Source organism: Chaetodon auriga, chromosome 10 (genome assembly GCF_051107435.1).
Source record: "Chaetodon auriga isolate fChaAug3 chromosome 10, fChaAug3.hap1, whole genome shotgun sequence".
Lineage (NCBI taxonomy): Eukaryota > Metazoa > Chordata > Actinopteri > Chaetodontiformes > Chaetodontidae > Chaetodon > Chaetodon auriga.
Window position 1 is genome coordinate 6787551 of NC_135083.1, and position 23880 is coordinate 6811430.

At 42.2% G+C, this 23880-nt stretch overlaps 1 protein-coding gene across 2 annotated transcripts; it reads right to left on the reverse strand.

Moving 5' to 3' along the window:
• Nucleotides 1–576: 576 nt before the first annotated feature.
• On the reverse strand, nucleotides 577–23634 carry frmd4bb (FERM domain containing 4Bb). 2 transcript variants are annotated; one of them, XM_076741167.1, is made up of 24 exons: nucleotides 23485–23634; nucleotides 15437–15502; nucleotides 14536–14630; nucleotides 14094–14186; nucleotides 13727–13811; nucleotides 13323–13379; nucleotides 13203–13225; nucleotides 12198–12281; nucleotides 10072–10137; nucleotides 9724–9781; nucleotides 9553–9639; nucleotides 7977–8053; nucleotides 7609–7747; nucleotides 7390–7531; nucleotides 7037–7170; nucleotides 6733–6849; nucleotides 5967–6195; nucleotides 5830–5883; nucleotides 5574–5721; nucleotides 5161–5328; nucleotides 4172–4956; nucleotides 2961–3099; nucleotides 2402–2521; nucleotides 577–1491 (listed from the first exon to the last, which is right to left on the reverse strand). In XM_076741167.1, the coding sequence occupies exons 2-23, from the start codon at nucleotides 15500–15502 to the stop codon at nucleotides 2404–2406; spliced, it is 2964 nt and encodes a 987-aa protein (XP_076597282.1). In that variant the 5' UTR covers nucleotides 23485–23634; the 3' UTR covers nucleotides 577–1491; nucleotides 2402–2403. The 2 variants fall into 2 exon arrangements, with proteins under 2 accessions (XP_076597282.1, XP_076597281.1); XM_076741166.1 differs by lacking the exons at nucleotides 5161–5328; nucleotides 23485–23634 and adding an exon at nucleotides 16838–16914.
• Between the last annotated feature and the right edge of the window lie 246 nt (nucleotides 23635–23880).

The window sequence follows — 23880 nt, forward strand, 5'->3', positions numbered from 1 at the left end:
AGGCAAAGGAAAGCGCAGGACTGACAGCAGCAGGTGGACCATTTTCACAAGGCCGGTCGGGGGTGGAGGCGGGGGGGGCAAAGTCTCTGCTGCACAGAAAGTGCTGCACAATAAAAACATGAGATCGACCCAGAAGAGGTAATTTGCCTTTAGGGAAATGGATACTGACAGTCGAAGAGAAGACATTTGTTCTGTCTGACTTTTTTTTTAGTTTGCTACTCAGCACAGTTTGACACTGGACGCTGAAAGCTCACGTTTTATTTCTGTATGAAATAAAACACCTGGCAGGAATCGTTTGACATTTTGGAAAACACGTTTATTTGCTCACCTCGAGCCTGAATCAGGCTCATGCTCCCCCCTTTTCCAGTCTTTACGCTAAGCTAAGCTAAAACAGCTGCAGTGGCTTCATACTTATGGACAGATATGAGAGTGGTGTCGATCATCTAATCTACTCTCCGCAAGAGTAGTTCTCAAAATGTTGAACCATTCCTTAAAGACTGTCTCATTTACTCAAAAACAAACCCAAATCGGTTGTTTACCAGCCACACACGCCTCTCAAAGAAAGTGACCACAGGCATTTATGTGTCACACATGTATTTATTCACATCGTTGTTCCTGGTGGAAAATATTTTATGACAACATCTAACAACATATACAGTAACTACACACTGACTGTACAAATGGGTGAGAAAACAAACAGCGGGATATGAATATGGTGTTTACGGCAGTGGTCTTCTGTTAATATAAAAAGAAGTTCTTATCAAAAAAATCGATATTCTTACCATGCATTTAAAACACATTACAGCACCAACAAAGACAAATGGCTCTATAAACAATATTGACATAATACATTCTGATTCAACACTTAAAGAAAGGAAGAAATGGAAATTCATCGAAGACGCACTCTGCTCTAACGAATGATCGATTCACTTCTCGTCATGTCGCATTGTGAACATGTTAAACTGGTTTTCAACTCAGATGTTATATTGAAGACTATTTTTTATCATTCTTACTGAGATGAAAGTGGTGAAAGTCATTTTTATTCTATAACCTACTGTTCTGTATAAGGCAGTAGCTAGTTCCTGTTATAATACACAAAGTTCGGTAAAAACACACGTTGCCTCTTTTTTCTTCTTTAAAACACATTAGGGTTTGAATCCAGTGTGGTTGTGCAACATCTTAAAGTTTCTTGACACATTCTCATCTGCCTGTACAATTCATCCAATCCAAGGCACATGGGAAAGTCATTCAAGAGTGTCATCACTGTGTTCAGAGGTTACTTTAACAAGAGGACAGCGTACACATTGATCTGCCAAAAACCTAACAGACGAACATCTTCCAAGACACAGTTATGGCAGCCAGAAAAGTTTGTGTACAGCCTGTGTTTCAACTTCATCCCCTTCATGTGCTGCTGGCCATGGCTTCGTTTGTGCCAAAGTTTGGTTTGGTCCTCTTCAGTGGATGCTCATGTAGCTTCCGTCCAGGTGAAATCTGTACAGGCAGCAACACAAGAACATGTCAGATCTGCAGTAGGTCAGCTGTTTGAGAGGACATGACTGAACCTTGTGAAAAACTGAGGAATGGAAATGGAAATGCAAAAAGTCCACAGTACTTTCTGAATGCATTCAGCATGAGTTTGGCTTCATGGATAAATGGAAACTTCCTACATTTTAGCCACACTAGCAGTGAGATATCAATCAGTTGGTCCATCGCTTTGGTCCAGACTGAAACATGTCAACCATTGGATGGCTTCCCATGAAATTTGATCATTTGATTCCTTTAGCACCACAATGAGGTCGACATGGTCTCTTTTTGGTGAAATATCTTGACAACTATTGGATGGATTATCTTAAAATGTGTAAATTCACGTTCCTCTCAGAATGAGTTGTTATAATTTGAGGTTTATTTGTCCAATACTTTGGTTTACTTGCAAAACTAATGACATTCCCATCAGCCTCAGCTGTACTTTGTGTTTAGTGCTAATTAGCTGAAGCTAGCTTGCTAGCATGCTAAGCTAAGATAGTGACCATGGTAAGCAGTATACCTTCTAAACAGCAGCATGTTAACAACTTGCACTGTGCGCATGTTAGCAACTTGCACTGTGCGCATGTTAGCATGCTGTTGTTAGCATTAGCATTTAGCTCTGTCCTGCCTAATTACTGTACATCCTGACAGGGCTGCTAGCCTGGCTGCAGGCTTTTACTGTTGTTACTTTCTTATCATAAAGATGTTTCACCTTGATGTACGTCTCATGCATGATTCTGAAGAAACACAAAAGTGACGTTAAACCACAATTAAAATGTGGATGATTAGATTAAACAAGCTATAGAGGACTAACACATGAATGAGGATGGGATGATTGGCACCACGACACAAAGAAGTCCACTGTGGCTGGTCTCACCCTTAAGTGCTAGACTGGTTGTCTGATGGTTCATCTGTACTAGTGGCCTCAGAGCCAACCACCTCAACTGACTCAGATTTTTTAGGCATAGTGTCAGACACTTTGTTTTCTGGAGAAGATCTGCACACATGAGCATGAATCATAAGTCAAGACAGAAAAGAGGAGAGGCAGGAAACAAGAGAGACGGTCCTCGTGGTTACATTTTTTTTTCATGAGCTAAATAGTTGCACGTCACACAAGCAGAATACAAGATAAAACCTTACAAATACAAAGTTATATCCAGAGGCTGAGCAGCAAACAAACCAAAGGTCTTAAACTGACATTTATTAGCAGAAACAGGAGAAGCACTGACATCTGTACCTGCCACTGAGCGTCAGCAGGGCCGGGACATTAACAGGCCTAATTATTGTATCCTTAAGCAAGTAACCAGAATTTGATTTAAAACTCTGACAATATTTAAACTGAAACAGCAAACCCGAATATTCTGTGACTGACTCTCCTCTTCATCACAGCTCAGTGTGGATATTTTGTAATAAGATTAGTAAGCTGTTGCACTCACCTGTTGTGTGTGGGACTGCGGTTGTACGGAGAAGCAGGAGCTCCAGGGTGCAGGTACTGAGGTGTGTCGAGTGACTCGTACTCTGTCAGGCCGACTGCCAGCTGGTTGCGCCAGTTTCCTGTGCTTTCCACTGAGGACACTGCAACCAAGGCACGAGCAAAAACACTCAGCTAATGTTGGAGTATAACTCGGTAGTAATTGCTGTTGTTGGAAGCATTCTTAAGTCCACCTGAACATTACTATTGCAAAACAAACACCCTTTACATGATATGGCAGTATGTCATTACAGTACAGTTACTGCCACATCACATGAAAACGTCCCAAACCTACAAACCTGCCCAGCTTTGTTTCTTGGACCAATATCTTAAAATTGAACAGACTTGTGTACAAAATGAGGACGGCAATGCATAATTTCCAGCTACTTGGTTTAAGAAGAAGTATCATAACTTGGGAAACAGGTTAAAAATCATCTTTAATGTGCAGGAAAGACAATTTCTTAAATGCTAAAGTTGTGCTACAAATTCCTGATGTATTTCACTTAATAAATGTTTTGAAACTTAGATCAGATTTTTCTTGGTTTTACTCTCCTTATAGCACAACACTGCCCTGAGGCAACACTAAAATTCCTTGGTGGGGGAATAAGAGCGACAATTTTCATCACTAATATATTTTCAGAGAGCCCCAAACCTCCAAAAAATAGGATGAAATATGTTTTCATGAAAAACCAAACTATGTGCAGTAGAGGTTTAAAGGTTCTGGTCACAGCCAAGTATTTATCTTTCATGCAAGAAAGATGCTTCGCTCTGTGACTCGGTGACTGTGTGAATGTAATAGTGATACATTAGAGGCCAAACTGAGGCTAATTTTCTCCCAGACTTCTACTCTTGGCAGCCTGAAAAAGCTTTGAACTGTCCACTGAAACCCACATAAATAAAACAGTCTTGGGTGGGTTAGCAGCTCTATAAGGCATGATGGAGGGATGAAGAGTGAGGCATAATTAGAAATTGAAGTAAAAAAGCATCGTTTGCAGGATGATATCTATTACGTAATAAACAACCTACAGCAGACATGCTGCATATTCTGTATATACACTACATATCTAGAATATAAAGGAGGACAAAAACAGATTTGATGACATTATACTTTTGTGTGGGATTTTCCTTCCTATGGTAATAAATGTGACTTTTTCAGACTCAAGCACACCATCTCACCTGATGAAAAGGAGGTGGTTCTGCTGGAGTGACTGAAGGCCGCTGGCATGGTCTGGTAGCCAAGGCTGAGCTGAGAGCCGCTGTCAAAGTCATATCCAGTCAGCATCCCCCTCCCTCCCTCCCTGTGGCCCCTGCTTCGGTGGTACCAGCCTTTCAGATGCTCCGCCACCAGGGCCTTCTGCATGTTCTTGGCCAGCAGCTCATTTCTGGGTCCCTCTCGGGTCCGCGGAGGCCTCACCGTTGCGTAGGGATTCTGGGAAAGAGCGTCTGCCCGGTCGCTGCTGTAATGCCTGAATCTGTCATGTCCATGGTACCCGTTTATTTGGTAGGACGGGTTGACGTTGTAGTGGCCTTCTACTTCATTCTCATACACATAGGCACCGTTAGCGTAAGGCTCCATGTCCGGGCAGGGGTAGCCAGAGACGTAGTAGGCACTGGGTGCATAGTGTGCTGAGGTCTCGCATGAGTAACTACAACCAGAATGGTGCTGCACCAAGTTGGGCATACTCCCGGTATTTCCATACACTTCCACCTTCCTGTGGAGACGATGCATGGTTGAGGAGCGGGAGTCCAGCGTACTGTAGTGGGAGTTGGCCGCCCCGCAGTAGTCCAGGCTGGACTGACTGGTGTAGGACGAGCAATCCTCTAACACCTCTGTGCTGTTACTGCGGTGGGCTGGTGACAAGATAAAGACGGGTTTCTCTGAGTCTGTGTCCTTTCTCAGCCGGGGCTGTGACTCCAGACTTCCGCTGCGATGCCTGAAGCAATGAGGAGACCCCTCAGACCTGAAGAGCGGACACAACTTTTAAACTCCTAAAAAAAAATCAGTTACAGGATAATATTTCTGGATTTATTGGTTAAAATAAAAGTTAGGGATCTGTATGAGAGGTTTGGTTGAAGGTTAGGTGGTTGGAGAGGTGCAGGGATTTGGTTGAAGTTATTGTTGAGGAGAAGGAAAGGTATTAGGTTGACAATGCAGGAGATCACACCTGAGCTGGCTGCTGCTGTAGGCATTGCGGGTCATAACCGGGGTGGGAGGCATGCTGCGTGGATCTCTAGGAGGTCTGGGAAGGGTTTTATAGGGACTACTGTGGGTGGAGGAGACTTCTCTTGGGTTCTGGTAGTAGTGGGAAGCCTCCTGGCCATCAAAAGCTAATCTAAAAGGGTGCGGAATTAGGAGAGGATCAAATAAAAAGGAAGAACAGGGATGAGATGCGAGGAAAGGAATGAGGCTGCAAACATGACTCGGCAGATATTATGGGCTCTGCCAAAACATGATATCATTGCATCATTCCAAGACCAGTTCAGATTTTCAATAAATCAAAAGTTGTGAAACAAGTTACACATCACACGAGAAGTTATGGTAACAATAAGTGTCCGGGCAGGAAATCTGTTTCCCCACCTGCTGTGGTTCTTATTATGGTGATTTTCCCTCGGAGATCCCTGCCTGTCCACATCATACTCTGCTCCCAGCGATCGCATCGGGCTGAGCTGAGGGGAACCCTGCACAGACCGCGACCGCGGCCTCTGACTGACACCGTCTGAATCATCTGAACACAAAGGCAGCCCACAGTAACAATACTGACACTGAAAGACTCATAGTAATGACTATCATGGCAGGTCAGTTTTAAAGCACCTGAATGTGTTGTATAACTCACCATCGTCCAGTGGGAGACTGGACAGAGAGCTACAGTCTGAACGGACGAGTTCATCTGAAGAGAGAGAAAACAGCTCCATGTTTACTGTGACTACAGCTAAGAGACCACCGAGGAACACAGATCAACCTGCGTCATACCTGCAATGATCACTGAGGCCCGCTGTGTGGGCTTCTTTCCCTTCTTGATTCGATACTGGTTCATCTCATCCTCTATCTGCTGCAGTTTGTGCATGGCATCCAAACAGTTTCTCCTCCTCTTCTTCTTCACTGTCTTGCACAGTTCTGGCTCATTTGCAAGCTTCTTAGCCGCCTCCACAATCTTTTGCTGCAGGGCAAATCTGCTCTCCAGGTTTCTCAGGAAGGGATCCTGCACAAAAAGCAAGCAGCATGTCCGCGGAGATAACAATGAGTCAAGACTTCTGCGTCACGCAGTTTAATCAGATAGTAACTATTATTGACACCTGTTTCTTCTTATTCATTTAAAATTTGTTAAGGAATAAATTAAATTAGGCCTTTACATCATCTTGACGCTATTGATGATATTTTTTTAATAAGCTGCAGATGCAGTACTGTCATGTCCTGCAAATTAGTAGCTGAGAGCACTTCCTGTAAACAACACGGAGTCAGCTAGCAAGTATTTGTGGCACCAGAACCATGTATGTGGGATCAACTCAAAATAAACCACAGCGCCCATGTTCATTGTAATAAAGGAACACGTCACCCAGTCAAACAGTGTGGCTTTGGCGACACAGACAATATGTGCTAGAATTGTTGGCTGTATGCAAATAGAATAAAGCCAAAATGTATCCCTTAAACTTTAGTGTACATGATACAGTGACAGTGTAAAAAGATAAGGCGTGAATTGCTGCTGTATTTGATTAAAGTGTACCAGCTGAATACAGACCTCATTGTAGGGGAAAAGGTCATCTAACTTGAAAGCGGTGCCAACTCGCCGTCTGACTTGTGGCGGTCTTTCACCTGAAGAGAGGGGATACTCCTTTGGCAGCTTGCCAGTGAGCTCCTGAAAGCACAAAACATCGAGGTCCCTGAACAGTTAGATGAACAGAAAGCAACAGCAGAAACCATCAATCTACTCGCCGCACAGGAACACGGTTAAATAATGCAGCTGACCGAACGTGGCTGTTTGGAAAAGACTCGTATGTGCCTTGCAAAACGTAGCACAAGTGTAGCACAAAATGATTTCTCACCGCCTCTCTCAGGCAAATCTTCTTCAGTTCTTTTGTTTTCTTGGCCAAAATATCTTGGATCTCCTGCTCTTTTTTTCTCAGCTCGGAGAGCTTCTCTTTCTTCTGTTCTTCGCTCATTTCAGAGTCTGCAGAACCTGTGAATACAATATTCTGATTATTTTTGCCAATATAGTGCACAGTATCCTTGCATCTAACAACTATATCCACTCCTCAATATATTGCATTTACTTTTAAAGTCACACACAGATCGGTGTTTATCCCTCAGAGCACAAATATGATCTGAAATGACGATTTTTGTTATAAAAACATGGACTTCATAACTCGCTTCATGAACTGAAAGAATCAGAACCAACCTGTGGACACCAGGCTCCCATTGCTGGCTGTTATTAAGTTATTCTTCAGGCCAGCGTCCCCCAATCTGTTTATTTTTGCTCCTCCGTGATCAGTGAGATCCATGGCAATTTCCTCCAAACTTCTTGCTGTTCCTAATTTAGCCTAAAACAAAAAACAAAGATTAGCAGATGGATTACTCCGTATTAAAAGTAATGCAGTGACCGGGGACTCACACTTACTTTGCTTTGTTTTCTGTCCAAGTAGAACTGGTGCTGGCTGATAGCCATGACCCAAATGGTTTTGATCAAAGAATGGCTGGCATACCACGTGTGGATGAGTAGGCCCGTCTGCCCAAAGGTGCGCTTGGTTACTGCTCTCCTGTTGGAAAAAACACGCCAGAGAAGAAATCAGAGGTTGAGATGGAGGTTTAATCACAATTCAAATAAAAGGTGCAGTGATCTCTTTACGTGAATGCTGAAGAGAGAGACTCAGCGGCTAAACAGCTGTTAGCACAACAAAAATGGAAAAAAAAAACAACAACAAATAAGTTAACCTGTACAAATAGCCAGTTTCAGAAGTACAAAGAAGAATCACGTCTGCTGCTCACCTGTGTGGATCATTAACTTCTACTGCAAATTTCTTCTCCCGAAAGTACAAGTTTTCCAGCTGTTTCCACTGGTAAAGCTGGGGGTGAGATAACAATGAGAGAAATGCATGTTATGCTCTGTAACTCTACCTGAAATGTAGATTTATGCCTTCAGTCCTGATGAAGATTCATGTATCTCTGGTACAATAATCATGAGCCCCATCACATAAACTATTTGGAAAAAAAAACGAGTAGTGCAGGTGTTTAGTGAAGCCCGTTTCAACCACAGTCATTTTAAAAAAGCCAGACTGTAACATGAACTGTCATTACAGTCTGGGCCACCTGGCATGCCAAGTCTGCAATAATGCAGGTGTTAGACAGCAAAGTACGCCACAAAAGCACATTACACAAAGACTCATCTCTGTATACAACTCTTTCCATGGCTCATCGCGTCTATCCCCATACCATCCAGGTGCTTACCGACAACAGCCAGATATGAACAATCTATTTGGGTCAGTGACTCACTGTGTGTCTGGACCAGAGTTGAATGAGAAATAGTCTTGCATCGATATTACTGGAACCTATGGGTAGTATTTTGTATCACAATGCTGCTACACGGTTAACATGGATTACAAGTACAAAGAAGCAAACATCAGTTTTATAATTAAAAAATCTAATTTTACAGGTCGACTGATGGTTTTAAATCAACACACAAATCGGTAAATGCTATTAAAAGAATAAAAGCTCTGTCTACTTGCAGTCTTACTTCCAAAGGCGACCACACAAAGAAGTGTAGGATGCAGTCTTTCCAGCGCGAGAGATGTTCATAAGTCCCGTTTCTTAGTTATTAAATCCTCCCTGGCTTTGCTGTCAATACACATACATACTTTGTTCCTTCTCCTGTCAGCTCCTGACTTGTCTCCTCAGGTATTCTCAGAACATGAATGATAACGCCCAAATCCGGCCCCTATCCCTTTGACATCACAAGCTCACTCCCACTTCCCCTCTCTGAAACACACCGCTGCCTGCACACAGCCGGCCGCTTGCACAATTCTGGAAAGATGGATTCTTTGTCGAGCAATTACCAGGCTTGGGTGGCGGGGCAGTGCATAAAGTCATGTGAATTGTTTTGAACCTTTCACCTGCTCTATAGCAGAACTGCACTGCACCCAACTGCAAATACTAGAGGCACAGACTGCACAACATAGCTGACACATCACTCACATGGGTGTTTCTCCTATCAACTCATAAGCTAAAACAACGCCACTGGAACAAGAAAAGCAGGTTCAAACTGTACAGTATGTGTTCTCAAGGACCTCTATATAAACTCACGAGCCTTATTAAGGCAAACTGCCAGAGCCCTCTAGACTGAGATGTGGCTCCATTTTTTTCAAGTCTGGCCTCGTCTGCTGCAGCTGAGGCCCAGCCTTTGTTGGAAGAAATAGATGATGCATGAATTAGAGCTGGTGAATCACCGCGTTATGTGCAACAGCAGCAGTCCTTACACATGCCCTGTGCGATCATGTCCACAGTCAGATCAGTGAAGCAGAGAAAGAGCAGGAGGCATTTTAGAGATAGATCAGCAGGAAATATTTACTTTTCGAGGTTTCAATTTATCCTGCAGGTCATACTGGCCAATGCCCTTATAGCTGATTCCAAGCCACCATGGGATCCCTTGTTTATCCTGCAAGGCAAGAACAGAGCTTGATGGTTGACTCTATCTCAGGTTCAATTTCAGATTTCCCATTAATCACAGCAGAACACCAACCTTAACTTCATAATAATGCACGCCATACGTGGGCAGCGATTCCACCAACGTCAAATACCTAGAACAAAAACAATCTTTATTAAAACCACCAGCTGCTTTTTTAACATGTGCATGTGGTTTACCTTGGGAATGTGAAACGATAGAACTGGGAATGTGATTTCTGTCCAGTGAATCGGGGTGATTCACTGGACTGCGAGAGGAGCTATTGATTTCTATCAGATGATGAGAAAAGGAGTGCCAGAGAGAGAGAGGAGGCCTAATAGAGGTGAGAGGATGATTAATGAACTTAAAGCTTTATAAAATTCATTGTCTAATTGCTGAGAACCAACTGCTTTTTTCAATACTTACTGCACAATGGCCTGTCCTCGGGAGACACCTTTCAGGTGTTTATAATATTCAATTACTCGATCCTCACTGCAAAGTCAGATAAAGACAGGCAATTTACATTTTCACATTATCAAGACATTCCATGGTACATTATACAGTATGTGTATGTGGCCCCATGAAATAAATTAAACTTAACTTATTTTACTTTTTTATCTCATTTATCTGCCCATTTTATTTTTCATCTCCTTCATTTTCTCATTTTTGCTGTGTGTAACATCAGCATGTTTGGCTAGTTAGCTTCACTGAAAACACTGGTCTCTAAACATAGGGGAGAGTGGGGTAAGTAGTGCCAATTTTTACTTAAAGTGCCTTTTACGCAAGGGGATTACAGGAATGCCTCCAACTAAAATATGTACATATAGTTTAGGATGTTGTGCATCCCTGGGAGCAATCACTTTGGATCTTAAATAAACTGTTTCAGAAATATAGCTTTAGAAAAAAAAGTGGTTTTGTGGCACAACTTGCCCCCAGTGCGGGGTAAGTTGTGCCATTAGTCAGAATACACTGGGGTAAATTGTGCCATTGATAACTGAAGTAAAAAAGATCATTTTAATCTCACAAACGATAATGCTATATAAAAGCAAGACAATTTCAATACAAAAGTACTTGTTTAATGTTTATTTAAAGTTTTAACATCATCAAAGGCCAGTTTGCTTCAACAAGGCCTAGCACCACATGAACACATGCTCAGAACCAAATGAAAATTCCAAAATGGGCACCTAACTGCATCTGCATCTGAATATCTTCACAGATTCAGCCTACTACTGGACATTCCACTTGTCAATGCTGCAGGGGAATGTGACCTTGTGCTCCCTTCTGGCTGTACCACCAAGCTTTTGTGGTGTGGGTAGTTTCTTGAGCACATCACCTCTAGGGATGACTCCTTCATCATTCTCTCTAAATGTGAAGATGGGCTTTCCATCAAAAGACCTCTTACAACTTTGCTTCAGAAACTTTGCACTGATCTCGTCACCTTCAACATTCTCCACCAATCCAACATAGTTATAGGATTTGGATTTTTTACCTGCAAACTTCACAAAGACAAAGTCACCAGCAGACAGATCCTTGTCACCATCATCATCATCATCATCGTCATCAATAAAATACAATAAAGTAATATATAGTAAATAATCATAAGATGGGGGAAGTTGTGCCACTGGCACAACTTAACCCAGCTCCTTTGGCACAAATTACCCCAAGCCCACCATTTTGAAAAAAATGCATCCCCCAGCTGTTTTGAGCTAGCATCATGCTAACTGTATAGACTCATGATGTAGCTTACTAAAGCACTAAAACATGTGTGAACTGTTTTCAAAGTTTTCTATAATTGTTCAAACACAGCAATCAAAAAACCTTAGTCATAGAAATTTTACTTTGGAGGGCAAAAAAATGTTTTTTGAACTTAAATGTGCTTACCTCTCAAGTCATGTGTCTCCCTTCTTTGCAGGATGAGCGAAATGGATGCCTCTTCAAAAATATGTGGTCACATGACCAACTTCTTCTATGGTTTTCTAAATAACAGGGGTGGCACTACTTGCCCCTTGGCACAAATTACCCCACTCTCCCCTACTGAGCGCCAGCCTTTTCAGCTAGCTACATAGGCTATCTGAAGCTAACTTTCTGCATAAAACTACAGCAGCCACAGCATGTAATGTTAATCACCCATATATTGAACTGCATCTTGCTTTAGTACCACAGTATAAACTCCTGGAATAGCAGCTTAAGCATTTTAGCCGCCAAGCTAATGCTAACAAGTTTAGCTAGCTAAAAGTGCTTTAACTTTCACCATTCTTCTACTTTCTTAACATTATCTTTACATTCAAGTGCATGTCTGAAACAACAGTGGAACCAAGTCCTTTACACCTTTTGACACTTGACTGAGTCATCCTTGACATTTGGTAAATGTGTGTGATTTTGTCATGTTAAACAATGAAAAACTCAGTAGCATTAGCTGGCTAACACACACCCTGGCCTGAGGCTACGTGATACATGGACACACCTTCTCTCAATATGTAAGCATGATGGAAAATTGTTCCTTGGGAAAGACATTAGTGTAGATTTCAAATAAGTCTTTCCGGTAAGCATACCAGTATGCGAGTGATGGGTGTTCCTTGAGCACTTTGGTGGGAAGAGTTGGTAGTTTCTTCAAGTCAGCTCTAGTGTTTTCATCACTGAGACAGAGAAGAAAAATAGTTGTGATGACAGTTGCAGAATCTCAAGACTTAATGTGCTTTTATTTATTACTGAGCTCATGTCTTCAAGTGTTTCAGCCCTGAATGGAAGTGTAAATCATCACATCTTGAGCTTGGCCAGAGGCGATGGTAGAACAACCGCCAGATCCATAATCAGGATTTTAGGAATACTGATGTACCTCCAACATCCCCACTCACCACCGAGACACCAAAAAGTAAAATAAAATAAAAATTAAGTTTTACCGTTAGTGGAATGTAACTTAGTGCATTTACTTTTGAGGTAAATGTACTTGAGTTGAATATTTTAGCATTCTGCAACTTTATACTTGTGCTGCACTATATTTCAAATGTTTTTTTGTTTTTTTCACTTTAAGATAAAGATTTTAAATTAAAAAAAACATGAACTGTACATATTCATGAATTAGTCGCTTTAAATATACTGAGTTAAAACATGTGGAGTCCGAATATAAAGGTAGATGTTGGTTTTCAACTGCCATAAAAGAATTTACTCAAACGAGAAGATGTCTGTGTTCTTAAGCCATCTTCATCAGCTGGCCAAGGCCAGGTGGCCACCTGCATCCAGGCCTGCAGTCTTCCCACTGAACACTGCATGTATTATATCAAAGTGCAGTTCTGTTAAACACAGATAACAGATGCGCTCTGCAATGCTAAGGTGTCTCTGCACTGCAATACTTGTCTTCTCTCAGCACTATGAGATTCATTAGCTGCCTGGTGCGAGCTTCTCAGCAGCCTGTGGTACGCCTCTCATAACGCTGCCAATGATTTTTGTTGTCTGCACTCCGGAGAAACAAGTGACCTATTGAACGTCTTCACTAAAAGCTCACTATTAACTTGTCCTGCTGTTAAACACTTCTTACACAGCTGATAATATGCACTTACCTTGTGTAGTCTCCCTTCGCTTCCTAGTCATAGAGAACACATCTTATCAGATTACATGCTTTAAAAGGATTTTATATGAAGTAATTAATGTATGTATATGGGACTATTAAAAGCACTAACCTGCAAAGCATTTGCAGCTAATTTGAAGACGTTCTCACTTTCCACTTCTATAATCTCCTGGGAGACATAGTGGATCAACAGGGAAAAAAAATAAATAGGACGCAGAAAATGTGGTCCATATGGAGAAAAATCTCTAGATCCAAACATAGAATGTGCCCTACAATAACCTCTGCTTATTCTCAAAATGAACCCTTGTGTTTTGTCTACTTTCTCAGACCCTCTACTTTACATTCCAGCCAGCAGAGTGAGAAAACTGTGCCCTGCAGCCACTGTCTGCTCAGCTGAGGTGCTACAAGGGTCCAGAGACAGTGAATCATCAGGGAGCCGCTCGGAGAAAAAAAACAACTCACAGAATCATTTTTCATTGCTTCAAACCTCCAGAAAAACAAGAGCAAAACACTCACGTTGTAGACGGCCGACTTGGCATTCAGGAAGAATAACTCCACCGTTATGATGTCCTTAAGCTGTGTTATGTTTTCTACATAAAACCTATGAAGGATAAAAGCAGATGCATGCACAACAATTTAAAGGTTAAACTGAGATTACTTTGCACTGTGTTGCTGATGCTAATTGGAAATCCTACACTTTTCTCTGCCTAGTGCATGCTTAAGATGATGGGTAAAGTCTGAAACACTAATAGACATTCAAGACAATCAGGACAAGCTTTATCATGGAACTACTGTCATTTTGTTGATGGCTAATAGCTATACTCCACAAACTAGTGCTCCCTGCTGGAGGGCTTGGGAACTGCATGAGAAAATGAGTTATTACCTGACCAGGAAGCTGAGGGCGATGGGCCCAGACTTCTTCGAGAAGTCGTGGTCAAGAACTCTGCGATCCATCTGCAACCACTTACGTTGACCACTGCAAAACAGACTCAAGCATCAGAAAGCTGTGTTTTGAACACGCACACACACAGTTTCCATCAGTTTTGGGGACATTACATAGACAAACATTAATTTCCTGGAGATGTACCCTAACCTTAACCCAAACCTGAACCTCACCTTTCACCCTAAAATTTAGTTATTTACATTATGGTGACTTGCACTTTGTCCCCATAAGTAAGGCAAGTCCCCACAATGTGTAAACAGATTTATGTCCCCACAATGTGAGTAATACACATCCACACTCACACACAAACACATACACATATGTATGGACATCTGTAAATACTCAGACCACAGAAGAAAAATAAACTTGACAATTTACATACTTGTCATCAAAAAATGCGAGTCCAAAGAATTCCTTTTCTTTGAGGTTGAAGTGGGAGGAAACCAAGTCGAGGAGTTCGTACGACAGCAGCTTCGGCTGTGGAAGAAGATTTTAAATTAGCTGGAAACCTACTGTAAATCCCTTGTAGAATAATAATCCAAACAATTTCCTTGATTAACGTGTCAGGGTACTTGGGGAAATGATTTATCCTGTTGCTTCCTTCCCTCCTGAAAGAAGCAGACTGTGTTGTGTTCAAGAGCACTTCAGCAGCATGGATACTCAGGGACTCAACCCAGGTCATGCTGCTGAAGGCTGCTCTTCCTACTCACTAAGTTAACCTGCTGCCCAATCATATATCGTGGAGGAACGTGATGGAGAAGACATACCTTCTCTCCTGCAATAGCAGATTTTTGGGGGCCACTTAGGGTGAGAAACAATGATTGGCACAATTTGATATAATCTTTTAAACTGCAAAACAGTTGCTTATTTACATGTCCAGTGGATACAGAGGCACGTTAGCATTTATTTTGTGGTTCACTATTCAATCTCTCTTTAACTCTGGTTGGTCACCACCAACTCCTGAGGAAATAATCTACTTCTTCAGCTGCCAAATGCTCCACTATGTCCACCAGCTTGTTGCCACCTGTGCCCGTCTGCCTTGTGGTGCGGGAAAGGTTGTGCAAAATTGATTTCTAGAGCTTTCTTTGCTGAAAACAGCTTAAAAAAAAAGAACAAAGCTATGAGAATGGCAGGAGTGAACGAAAACAGTAAAGCTGCAGCCAGAAAACTGAAACAATGAGCTGAAAGACACTTATTCCCTTAGCCCCTTTTCACATTACATTTGACCCATTGTTATTCTAAACATATTGATTACAGCCGCTTTAAGTCAGGAGCGTTCATACCTGAACCAGCAGCTCTAGCTTCCTGTCATCCAGCAGCTGCACTTGGCACAGTCTGCCCTCAGTCATCTGCAAGGGGAAGAAAAGAGGAAGCTCAAGGCTCGTGACACAGATTGCAAGCTATTCATCATCACAAGGCACAATGACCTCGAGGAGTGTTGTGTATCAGTAATGCTTTTACAACTGCACGTTACAGCACACATAAGGCCTGAAAGCTCTTGCGACACTGAAATATCTACAAAATAAAGAGAGTTGAAACAAGCCTGCTTTTAAACAGTTACTATATCTACTGTAAGTAGCTAAACTGAGCAAAGGCCTTGATGGTAAATACAGAAAAAAAAAAAAGAAACACTGACGTCCTTAACGACAATAAAACCATTGTCTCTAGGATTTGTTGCCATAGCAACCGAAGGAGGGATTTGAAGCTCATTTTAAACCTTTCACATTAAACTTTTATTCTTTCGGTCTCTCAGCCGCTCCGGCTTTTGTGTAAAGAAATATCCAGCGAAGGAACTGAGTATGTAACTAAGTACATTTACTCAAGGACTGTACTTCAGTACTATTTCAATGTACTGAGTATTTCCATTTTATACTACTTTACTTCTACTCCACTACCTTTCAGTGGGGAACATGGTGCTTTTTGCTCCACTACATTAATTTGACAGCTCTAGTTAGTTGCTTTGCAGATTTTACACACATAAATGATGAGTATATAAAATAGGAGCTACAGATCAAACAATATACTTTCACCAACTACAACATTCAAATGCTGTTCATACATGAATGGCACTGTAATAGCAATCAAACAATAAATCATTCACTAGGGGCAATTTTCTGCATTATGGGTACATTTACTTTTGATACAAAAATAGTTAAATAAAATATATGAAAACTGGACTTTTTACTTAAGTAAACAATCTTAATACTTCTTCCAGCGCTACTAATATCTTCATCATTCCAAACTTTCCACCTTGTTCAATAAAACATTTATGCATCGAGATCCAACCAGCATGCAGCTCCCAGTAAACCACAGCCTCATATCAGATTCTGTCTAAACACTGCATCCATTAAATGCAGGTCTCTGCTTCTCGTACCCACACGATAAGAAGGAACTCATGATCGCAAGATCACTTTGACCAAAATGCCCTTCGAACAGTGCTGCTCATCATGGAATCAGGTTGACCTACTAAGAGACACTGAAAGCAGTGTACGCTCAATAAATCAAATAGCCAGTAAAAATGACAGATTGAGGTTGACCAGTTTCACAACAAAAACTGCTCACAAACTCAAAGAAAAAAAAAAACACACACACACACATCAGATAGATTCAACTGCCGCCTCATCTGACAGAATGAGGCTGATCACAACTTCTAACACTTGGACTGAACGGAGCCGCTGCTGTACCTGGTAAACCTCTCCGGGGAGAGTGCAGGTGTGGATGCATCCCTGACCAGACCTCATCCTTTAACACGAGTCTCCTCTTGGATCCAGCCCATGAAAGTGTTAGCTCTGGCTGAACAGACGGTCAGGATTAACCGGCAGCTTGTTTCCATACAGGTTAGCGACTGAGCAGCTGGGCCTGAGCAGTGTACAGTGACGGCTTATACAGTGCCGCCAGTTTATGAGACATCAACAGCTGACTGAATGAGGGCAGGCTGGGTCAGACTGCTGGCCACACTTTAGGGTTTACAGCCTCTTAATATGAACAATTGGGGTCAGACAACAAACACAAATAGTCAATAAAAGTTGGTTAAGCATGTCTGTATTGTCTGCTAATATGGTTGGATTTCCTGAGGCATTTTAGACACTTAGTGTGCTGCTCTGTGGCAGAATGGGTTTGAATCTGGATATCAGGTTTCTCTTACTTCCTTTTCCTGTACATTTTAACTGAGTGATGTTATTTGATAATCAAGGCAGGAGAGATTCCCACTAAAGTGATTGAAACAGCCCAAATAGGTTTTACTTTGCACACTACTTCTCATTTATCTGTTCTCGCATTGCACTAATAAATGATTTAAAAAAAAGGCCCTGCTTCCTGAAGGGGCGGGGGACACCCGGTCACTCCCTTAAATTACACCATCTGTATTGTTTTAACGAGCACTTTGCCAATTACAACCTCTGAATAATGTGTCTTTCCTATCACCACAGCCATAAATTTTCTTTCATAATCTAATTTAAAAGTGCACATTCAATAAATCCAATTAATTTGGAGATTGGCTGCTCGTGACAGTCAGCAGGAGTATTATTACATTGATTTGAGCTTGATTTAGTTATGACTGCATCATGGTTGGGTCACTCAATTTGTCTCTGTAATAAGCATGACTCCATGCTGGCATGTACAGTAAAGTAACCGTCCACTAGGCGGCGCAGGGATTGTTAGTTTTCTGTGTGGAGAAGAAGTTCATGGAGAAAATGGCCTCTTAAACAAGCATCCTCCACCGAAGAATGTTCATAAGCAGTTATTAGCTCTGCAGACGAGAGTCAAATTCAGCTGGGATGACTTGTACTCATGCAATATAGATGAAGTGAGTGGGAAGAGGAGCCATGATTTTTAGGAATCTACTGTACACCATTAATCATCTCAGAGCTATAATCACTACAAGAACTGCTATTTTTATCTGAAACAGCAACCCAGCAGCCCGATTAACCCTGCAGTTCCTCTGTTTTCACATTCTGATTTTACGTTGAACAAGTGAACACAGACCAGTGTCAGGGTCCAGGCCTTTGAATCTGCCTGAAAAAGCATCTAATAAGCACTGCAGGGGACAAACAATTAGCCAATCAGTGCCATGGGCGGGACTAACACCATTGTCCCAAGCTGCGTTTCATTAGTCGTTGCCATCCTAAGTGTCATTCCAATTGTCTGAAACTAAATCTGATTTCAGCTAGTGTTTATTGACTGTTCTGTTCAGCTTGTATGATTCATTTTCTAACCTAGCAGCTAGCTGTCACTCAAAGCGACCCTGCCATTATTTTGCAGAATTTTAATTTTTCAGCCCTGGAGGTTGGGGTTTGGTTTACATTCACATAAGACAAAAAAAACCAAAGCTGCCAATCGTCACACTGGGGAAGCTATAACCAGCAAAAAAATTGTATTTTGCTTGAAAATTGACTTAAAAGATAAATTCATTATCAAAAGAACTGCATATTAATTATGTGTTGACTGACTAATCGACTACTTGTTGCAGCTCCACTAAAAACTGCTGATAATTTAAATCTTCGTTCGTCATCTCCAGATGTACTTGTATTCATCACAGCGCAGCAGACAGCGCTGCTTAGTCAACCAAACACAATCTATTCAACCGCAATAAAAAGCCAGCCTTGGACCCTGTGGGGTTAAGACAAGCATTGAACCATCATGTAAAAAAGACACGGAGGGGAGAGATGAAAGAACTGTCAGTCTTTGTGTGCGTCTCTCTGGAGACTGGACAGGCGCTGGTTGAGTACTGCGCCGCGGGGTGCGGGTTTGGTCTCGAGCCTGAGGTTGGCATATAGACAGCTTGTTATAGCGTGCTACAGTGAAATATCCCAGTGGAGACTTGGAGATGGTGCAGATGTGGCCTCCACAAAGAAACAAAGAATCACCATGTTGATTCCAGTGAGACCAGCAGATGCAGGGCAGATGTTGCAAACCACAAAGCATGAAGAATGAAAGCTGTTAATTTTCATTCTATCATTTTAACAGTGAAAAATAACACAAAAAGCTTCAAAGTTGCACAATAAGATGGTGTAACAGAAGTATTTCTCTGCCTCCAGGGTAAGCTAACTGTCAGCGCTTAATACGTCACACTGGTTAAATGTCATGTCCAGACTGCAGCCCGTCTTATCTCAGTTTCCCGTTTTCATGCATTATTGATGAAGGCTGGTATCACATGCAAGTCAGTGTCTGCTCTCTGTGCTTACATGTTCTTTTGAAGACACCCACTGAAATTGGGCAAAGCTGGACGTTATAGTTTGCACATTCCCACGCTGTGTTAGTCCACATGTGTGAGAGCAAATTAGTCAGACAAAATGATAAATGATAATGATAATGATCAAAACTTAATAACTCTCTAGTGACTGGATTCGCACCATAAAGGCAAGAGGTAGAATCTTCCTGTAAATTCAAGTGGCTGCAAATAGACTCCCTAACAGGATGTAACATCCAATGCGCTGGTGATAAAGGGAAACACGCTAAGTTCTGTGTTTTCAGTGCATGAGATGTTATAGTTCCTCTGTCATGACAATGCAGATTGAGTAAATGCTTTTCAGCTGTAACTGACCTGTGACACCTGAACCCGAGACTTGCACAATTAAAGTTGATTTCGCTCTATGGATTCAAATGTGTTGTTTTTCATTGGGAAATAAGTGATATTTTAATTTGTTTTTGGTCTTACATGGCAAGTAATCTTAGCTCTCCTAAATGAATTAATAATTAGTAGGCCTAGCTATATGTGTTGGCGGTGTAAAAATAATGAATTAAACACCAAAGGCAAAACCAGTCTGAGTCCACAGCAAGAAGGCCTGGTTGCAGAGGCTGTGGGCTGAGGGATACAACACAGGATTATCTCAAACCTTATCTGATATCTCATCATGACTCATGCTGTCAGCGGTCAAAAGCTATCTGTCTAGCATCATTTCCCAAAGAGAACCACTCTGGCTGCCTGTGATATCCGGGAAATGCACGAACACAATGAGGCGCAGGATATTAAGGAAAAATTAGAACCTGGAAGAAATATTAATTTTGTTTTTATTTCACAGCACCTCTGCGATACAACAAGGGCAGGCTGCATCACAGAGGAGTGATTCATGTGAATGATGTCATCATGCAGTACAAGTTCCCACTTCCACCCTGAAAAGGACGTCTACAGAGGCAGTAGGACACTGTGATGTATGTTCTCATGGCTGTCTCACAACCGCAAGCAGCAGCATGGACCACAATGTTTTATTAGCAGCCACAGCGACAGTAGTGGTCAAATCTGCAGTCTCTGTGGGATTGTAATGCTAGCACCGTAGTATTCAAGTGAGCCTCAGTGATATTTTCATATTAGTTACAATAAAGATTTCCATGTGTTTTATCCAGTGTTTGCATTTTCTCATATGCTGTGGGGCTGAAATATGACTTGAAATGCAAACCTGTAATAGTAATTGTGACAGTACTTTGAGCTAAATGCTAACACCAGAATGCTAGCATGATCACTGTGATGATGCTAGCATACTCTTATAATGTTCACCATGTTCACCACCTTAGTTTAGCATGTTAGCAACATTTGCTAGTTAGCAGTAAACACAAATTGCAGGTGAGGCTGATGAGAATGTCACATGTGTTCGGTCACACATTTTGATGGTAAAACTGAGGCATCGCCAAAGTTTGTACAATTCATCCTGAGGGGAGTGTGAATGTCTTGACAAAAAAAAAACCAAAACAATCTATCCAATAGTTGTTGAGACATTTCAGTCTTTGACCAAGGTGCATTTAATGAAAACAGTTAAATACAATGATATAATATCAAACACACAAGCTAAGCGTCCATTTGCACCTAACAATATAAAAGTGCTGAATACAATACTGGTGCCACTGCTAGCTGCTAGCGCCTTACCAGCTGTGGGGCTATGACTGTTAGCTTGTTCGGACATTGACCCTGGAAGAGAGGCATTACATTATGTTCCATTTATATTTTGGCTGATGGATTTGTCCAAAGAGACTTACATTAAGCGCACTCAACCTCTACAGGTACAAGAGCTAGGTGTCCTCAGAGGAGGCCATGGCAGTTATTAGAAGCTAAGATGTTTTGTGCATCTATTATTCTGCGTGCAAAGCTGACACTTCGGTCGACGGATGCTACCGAAAAGCTCATGAAGTTTCCATTATGAGTTCAGGGGGTTCATCGTCTGGGGAACATGAATGAGGTCACTGGATACATTTGATGTGATAATTTGATTTGAATACGTTTGATATCATCATCGTGTTGTGAGGATACAGGCCAGAGAGTCAGTGACATGATTAGGGATCATGACTGTCCATTCCTGGATCCAAGATACAGTACATTTGTTTTTTGGATGAGTCCATGAAGACAGATTGATCCTGAAAATCTGAAGAACTCTCCACCGTTATTGATCAGAGTTCTTAGAGATGGAGACACTCTGGTTACAGATGTTTGAAAAGCCTCAGCTTGTCTAAATGCAGCATTTCAGTGAGGAATTGAAATACCTTCAAAGCAAACAACAGGACTTAAGACTGGTTCCAAACACACAGATGAGTCTGCCAGCAGTGAGCTCTTACAATTATTGAGAGCTTTGCCACCAGTTGCCCTCATTCGCCGGGTTTCGCAGCTGTCCCCACTGGCATTCCTGATAACAAAAACTGCAGAGTTTCATTACAGAAAACTGCAGTGACTTTCTGCAGAGCTCAGGGACAAGGCACTGAGGCACGAACGCGAATGGGTGGAGAAAATGGAACATGACCAAATTATACGATCTGGACCAAGATCCAGAGTGCCTGCAGCCCAGTGAAAATCATCACAACAGAGCCAAATTGACGGATATGTCATCAAGTTCTCTGGACTGCTTTTACCTGAACTGAAAGCATGTGTCAAGGATCAGTCTATGAGATTTGATTTTTTTTTTTTTTTTTAGGACAGAAGCATGTGAGAGAGCCTAAGTTCTAACCCCTGGTCCTCACCTGCAATCCTGTTTCACTTCAGTGATGCTGCTCAGCTTTCACCTCATTATGTATATCAGATTTATTCCCTCTGTGGTAAGTGTATGAATACAAGATTACATGCCTGTCCAAAAATAGATCTCTCTCCCTCTCTGTCTTTAACACATTTCTCAGAAAGTCTCAGGAGGCTTTGATTCCTAAATGGAAGGCTGCCAACTGAGTGCTGATACATTTCTCAGTAGCCTCAAACAGACAAGTGAGCATCTCAAACTGACAAGTGAGGATGTTCATGAAAACATATATTCAAACGTGTGTGCTGAGTTTTGACTGAGCCTGTTTTGAAGGAGTTAACGGACCTTGAGGACCCTTTGCCCTTTAAAAGAGCCAGAAACGCCCTCATAAAGTCCGCTGGCATGATAAATGACACAGGACATCCTTTCCAACAAAGTTTCACGCTGGACACGTGTGTCACACGGACACAACCGTCACAGCAACAATTCCTGTTTACGCTCTTTAAATACACTCAGACATTCAGTTGGAAGATAACATCAGCAGGTCACTGTCAACCATTGCAGGGCTCATCCTTGTTTTCAACAGTGGAGGGAAAAAAAACAGAGATCCAGAACCTGCCAGAGCAATACATTTAGAAGAAGAAATAAGTGTAACAAGGAGGATACCTCGGCCTACCTGCACCAAACCGAAAACTAAATGCAACATCTTTAAAAACTAAAAATGCTAAGCCTGGGTCAGCATTTGTCACCATAGTCACAAACTGCATACTCTTCAAAATAGAAAATGCTAATTATGCACAACCCCCCCCCCCATAAGAATGTCCTATAATAAAGTGATGCTTTGGACAGGCATGATTCACAGTGCTGCAAAAGGGTAAAATGATGATTCATCCAGCATTCTTAATATTCACCAAGTCACACTACCTAAATCAATGTATTACACAGCCTGCCTCTTCATATTAGATTCAATCAGTCCAGGCATATAGCTCATAAACTACTTTTTCAACTTAAACACACACCTAATAACACCACCTCATATCCTCGAATCAGCAGCATTGTCCACAGTCTCCTACAATGAGACTAGCCCATCTCAGGGCCAGTTTCCACTGTGCAGGGAGAACAATGAATGTGCTACCTCTGAGCGACTGTACTGTACATGGGTGGATTCCACCTGAGCCCCCATGACTACACAGATGTGTCAAATACAACCACACTCCTGCTTGTTTTACTGGAGAGCCACGCCAGCCGCTGCGGTGAGCCAAACCCATGCTGGTGTCATTTCCATTGATGCTCTCTCTCTCTCCCCGGATCACACGCGTCCATGACTCCGTCTACTTTTGTCTCCTCACCGCTCTCTGAGGCGGCTCGGATCCGCTCCATCCCATCATACACCGCCTTACCTTTGCGCTCCTTATATCCCGCTCAGCTGGTGATAAAGGTGAAGCCGCTCCTGCATGTCGATCGGCCCCGTTCAGCTTTCTCCCCGGCCGGTTTTGCCAGGGAGAGGAGCCGCCGTGCAGCCGCTGTCCGTGTTCATCCTCGGGTACTACGGCAGCGCACACACTCGCCTCGTATTGAGCCACACTCACCACGCCTTCACCCGCCGGCTATTATGTGAGCATCCCCTCCCTCCCTGCCTCCCTCCCTCCCTGCCTGCCTCTCATCCAGCAGCTGCCGGCCGGCCTGGTTCACACTGAATCCCCATAATAATGAAGTGTGATAGCCTGGAGGCTGTGTGTGCTGTTTCCCTTCAAACTGCCTCAGAGATTATGTTGAATTTTACATAATAGCATGTA